The sequence below is a fragment of the Haliotis rubra genome, unplaced genomic scaffold, assembly GCF_003918875.1.
Source record: "Haliotis rubra isolate DU_JTF1 unplaced genomic scaffold, ASM391887v1 Scf313, whole genome shotgun sequence".
NCBI classification, from domain to species: domain Eukaryota; kingdom Metazoa; phylum Mollusca; class Gastropoda; order Lepetellida; family Haliotidae; genus Haliotis; species Haliotis rubra.
The window spans coordinates 1024774-1029735 of record NW_025766984.1 but is presented as its reverse complement, the minus strand read 5'-3'; the positions used below and the strand labels follow the sequence as shown (position 1 = coordinate 1029735).

At 40.8% G+C, this 4962-nt stretch overlaps 1 protein-coding gene across 3 annotated transcripts in view; it reads right to left on the bottom strand.

The window, feature by feature from the left end:
- The window catches only part of LOC124283333 (separin-like), a 51539-nt gene that overhangs the window by 8026 nt on the left and 38551 nt on the right, over window positions 1–4962 (bottom strand). The window contains exons 12-14 of one of the 3 annotated variants that reach the window (XM_046719367.1): window positions 2748–2831; window positions 1615–1779; window positions 1094–1423 (exon numbers count right to left, since the gene is read on the bottom strand). The exons of the other annotated variants lie outside the window; for them this stretch is intronic. Coding sequence (XP_046575323.1) covers window positions 1219–1423; window positions 1615–1779; window positions 2748–2831 — 454 coding nt within the window. The 3' untranslated portion in view covers window positions 1094–1218. Of the gene's footprint in view, window positions 1–1093; window positions 1424–1614; window positions 1780–2747; window positions 2832–4962 lie in introns of those variants that run through there. 3 annotated transcript variants of the gene reach the window in all.

Below are 4962 nucleotides of genomic sequence, written 5' to 3'. Positions count from 1 at the left end.
GCCTGTGTTTGTGAAATTATAAATCAGCTTTGTGAGCTGTACTTGAACTTAAAGAAAATTATCTCGACCTGGACCCATTTACACAAAGCAATCATACTGCTTCAACTGTCGAAAGTCTGTTAAAAAATGGAATTTACATTCACCTTAGAGCTCAGAGGCCAGTGTTTGCAAATGTCTGAAAATATCCTAAGGTGATACAGTATATTTCCCAATTCATGCTGGAATATTTTATACCTGATCATATAGCTTTGAAGAGGTCAATCTTGACAGAAGAACTTTGCTGTAGAAGAGCAGAATTTGGTATAAATTCAACGGTCTAATTCAAGAATTGATCAATCATAATTTATTGATGACTCTGTTGATAGTCAGAAAGTCCAACCCAATGATTACACATAACAGAGTTCTGCTTATTAGCATGTTTTCAAAGTTTATTCAAGAAATAGTACAACATAAAAGGCTACTGATGTCTGATTATGCAGTACTCATACACACTGGTCTGGAAGAATCTGCATCAGCTCCTGTCTAATACTGGTAACCAACTACAGTAATGATTATCAAACTAAAATATGTAAAAGGCATTTCACCTGACAACATTATGCTGTGCATTCATACCTCTAATCACGCTGTATGTAAATCATAAACAGCACTGAATAAATTACTATTCTCATATACTCCTGAGACATCTCATTAAATCTTATTCACAAAGCTTGAAATTTCTGTGCAAAATATATTCCACTTTAAACTTTTAAATTACTTTCCAAATTCAACAATACGTACAATATTATACATTTTTTACATAAGATATGAGTCCTCATGAGGCACTGCAGTTTTTTAAATATTACTCTAACACAAACTGCAAGAACACAGTGCAATATTAAAACTTATGCCTGAAAGTCAGGGGTCATTTGTTGTTGTAACCTTTATGTTCCAAAACAAAGATAAAATTGGTCCCTCGATTCCAATACCAGTATAACAAACCTCAAACATCCTAGGACTCAATTCCTGGCACTCCTGTTACCATAGCAATGTGGAGACTATAAGGAAGACAGTGCAGAGACTACTGATTACTACCAGTAACGTCAAAGTGATTAGGTATTTAATCAGCCATAGCCTGATAGTAAGGGCAGCTATGTAGACTAGTACTTTCTAGATGAATTTCCGTCCCTATTAGCTGCTGGTGTCCAGTTTTCCTGTCAAGTAATGACTGTGTGAAGCAGATCATCTTCTGAAGCTGACAGGGAAGCCATAGACAACCGGGGCTGCTCCAATGAGGAACGGCAATCGACACTGATCCCTTGCGGCAGGAACAGCCTCCAGTAGGCTGCCTTCCCCTTCTGCTGACATCCAGGATGTTAGCATGCCTCCCAGGAACCTGTCAATGTCGCGGTCTGTCACGTCCCACAAGTTGGCTATGATGGTAGGGCTGAATAGGAACGAAAGTATATCAGATGTGTTTCAGATCAGACATTTCATGTACATCTTGTTAACGTATTGTGTATTAAGTCAAGGAACACTTTTAAAAAGAACTCATTTCTGAAAACATATATATGATGCACTCAAATAGGTGTGGGTTATTTCCCTTGTACAGTGTATGATGTTGCTGCAGCTGCTCACCATCCTGCCAGGAAGTAGTTGTTGATCATGCCGGTGGCCTCCAGGATGCCACGGGTTTGAAGATATCCACTGCTGCATCCCATCAACACTGCCACCGCCCGACATCGCAGCTGCTGCAGGTCACTGCCGGAGTAGTACTTACAGCCGCTGCCGTGCCCACAGTAGCTGAAACACAAACCAGCTCATGCATTCTGTCCTAACCGTGGCTACACACTGCAACTTAAGCCCCAAGAAGGAAGTCCCAGTTTAACAGACATTCTGTTTGATCTGTAACTTTGGTCACTAGTCTGAAAATTTAGTTTGGTCAAGTAAGCACAATAACAATAGTCAATTTGATGGCACGTAAACGAAATGAAAATAATAATGGCCATGTTAGGGTTGTAAACTCACGAGTGTTCTGTTCTGTTGTTACAGAGGTGGGATATTTTCCCTTCTAACTTGCTTGTTTGTTGATCAGTCACCAATACTTGCAGCATATAATGGTCAATAATCAAGTCTGGTACAGAAAACCCACATTGTCATGGTACAATGATGATCAATCAAGTCAATGAAAGTTCTGTTAAGTCCACCCCTCAAAGTCATGCAAATTATGCATTATTGAAATTTGTATAAGATTACTGGTATTCAGGGGACTTCTGCTTAGCGTCGACCCGTGAAGATCCGGGGTAGAATAGGTTTTCAGCAACCCATGCTTGCCACAAGAGGGTCGTCAGGCTCGCTGACTTGGTTGACACATGTCATCGTATCCTAAATGCGCAGTATGATGCTCATGCTGTCGATCACTGGATTGTCTGATCCAGACTCGATTATTTACAGACCCCCCCCGCCATATAGCTGGAATATTGCTGAGTGTGCCGTAAAACTAAACTCACTCACTCAGTAGCGTCAGTAGATACTCTTAAAGAACTGCTTTCCAACATTGTCATGAAAGTTTCACCTGTTTTATTCACTTTTGTCTCAACACTTATCACAAATTTCCATAAGTATATGCCATCCACGTTATATAGTAGCAAGAGTCCATATATCACAACCACTTCACTAGGGCTGCCCAATATAACCGGTTTACCGGTATTTACCGGTTCAGACATGAAAATTCTCTGCAATACCCACCCCTACACTTCACAGAGACTTACATGAAGAGGTCGTGATCAGTCAATGCTGACTTGAACTGACTGGGGGTAGGCTTCTCTCCTATAAGTCCTGTCCATCCAGACGGCCTGGAATCAAATAACAAAATACACACACATCTTCAAGTCAGTATCACAAATATCTGAGAAAAACATTTTACATAAATGTGACTAGAACTTGAACATCTCAAAACTGGAAGGCAAATAACAGTTGAAATAACAGTCTTGATGAAATACTAAGTGACTTTTAGATCTGTTTCAGATGCTTCCTCAACATTAAATTGGTTTAAAATGCCACTTGGTCCAACAGAGAAAACAAATCTTGGAAGTATTTGCAAAATGTTATACCAATTTTCCCTCCTTGAAAGGTTTTGTGGAGACAATTTTTTAAATCTTGCTTTGGAAATGAAAGATGTCTTACTCTTTAAACAAGTTTTCAAAGGACTCCCTGTGTTGACATGAGGTCGTTGTCAGGGTTGAGTATGTAGAAAGCATTCTGAATATCAATTCCGCTGGACACAGGCATGGGACTCCGACATGTGCCCCTGCCGACAGCTGTGTGTGGAGGTGGTAGAGAGACGGGATCCTGGTGACTGGGTGGCTGAGGAGGCTGGGTAGACTCTCCCAGGGCAGGTGCTGGACATCCTGTACACAAAGCCATCTATTAGACTACCCTCCCATTATACATTGGTCAGACTTCATAACAGTGTAACATGAATAAAGGATGGGAAACAAGTTTTACCTGTTTTACAGTACACCTGTCAGTGCATCATGATAAAACAAAAATAATTCTTGAAGATTAATTCAAAGGCTGAAAGAATTTCCATCAGATAATAAGTATGTGTGGGCCTACAAGAGCCTGCCATCATGGGATTGAAATGAGTGAAGGGATTCTCAAAGAAACATGCTGCTGTAGTGAAATTTTGTAGTTCTGACAATACTTCTGAATCTGAGGACAGAATGTATGAACCAATCGGTTAGGGTGGTTGTGTTTTAACACCACACTCAGCAGCATTCCAGCTATATGGCAGTGGTCTGTAAATAATCTAGTATGGACCAGACAATTCAGTGATCAACAGCATGAGCACAGATCTACGCAAGTGGGATACAATGACATGTGTCAACCAAGTCAGTGAGCCTGACCACCCGATCCTGTTAGTCAGCACATACGACAAGCGTGGGTTGGTGAAGACCCATTTTTACCCAGATCTTCAGGGGTCTTTGAACCAATCTCTAATGCGCTGTTGAGATATAGCAATAATGGGGAGTACATGACAATGCAAGCCATGATGCATGGATCAGAGTACCATTACCATATAATAGCTTACTTTACATGTGTATTAAGACACTGCAACAGTGTTTGAACTTAGTGTACCTTATCTAGGGATCTGAGTAGGACCGCTGTCTGGAAGGACAGTTCATATCTGAGGCAAGAGTTTCACAGCACTTGGACACAGCAGTGGTGAGTTTGTAAGGCAGCCTCATCCGGCTGACCTTCATTTAATCTTGGTGACCACCGTCGCTGTGGTTGTCACCGGAGAGGCTGATACACAGGGGTGAGCAACAGCTGCAACACATACAACATCATCCTGCAACGTTTGCTACTGTTACCATGGCCAACTCAAATGTCCTATCATCCATCCGCAAAAAACAGTGGATTTCTGTCTGACCAAATCGTGTTAAATCAAGCTTTTGATGCTACAGTGGATCAACTCATTACATATTAAGTACTTGATGATCAAAACAAGATGTCATAATGTATACAAAATGAACTAATATACATGTACAGTTTCTTTTGGGTATGTTAATCTAGGGTTTGTTCTACCGAGGGACATAATCCAACAGCCAAATATGGAGTCCTGTCACACTGGACTAACCCTTCTGTCTAAATAGATCTTGACTGAAATTGTGCTCCTCAAAGAGTGAGGAGTGAGTTTAAAATTTTACATCGCGATCGGCAATATTACAGCCATATAGCTGCATTGTTCTCAAAGAAACAAGCTACAATGCTAAAGTGTCTTTATACATACCTCTAGAACTTGTGGTTCTACTACCGCCTTGCATGACTTTGATGTCTTTTTGACCCAAGGACAGCTTGACCTTGTAGTAGACACACCCACTTCCCAAGCCAGTACTTTTCCATCAAGTCTACTACAGACTGCAACAGACCAACTACATAAAGTTATCTCTACTTCTCTGGCTGGTACTTCAGAACATCTTT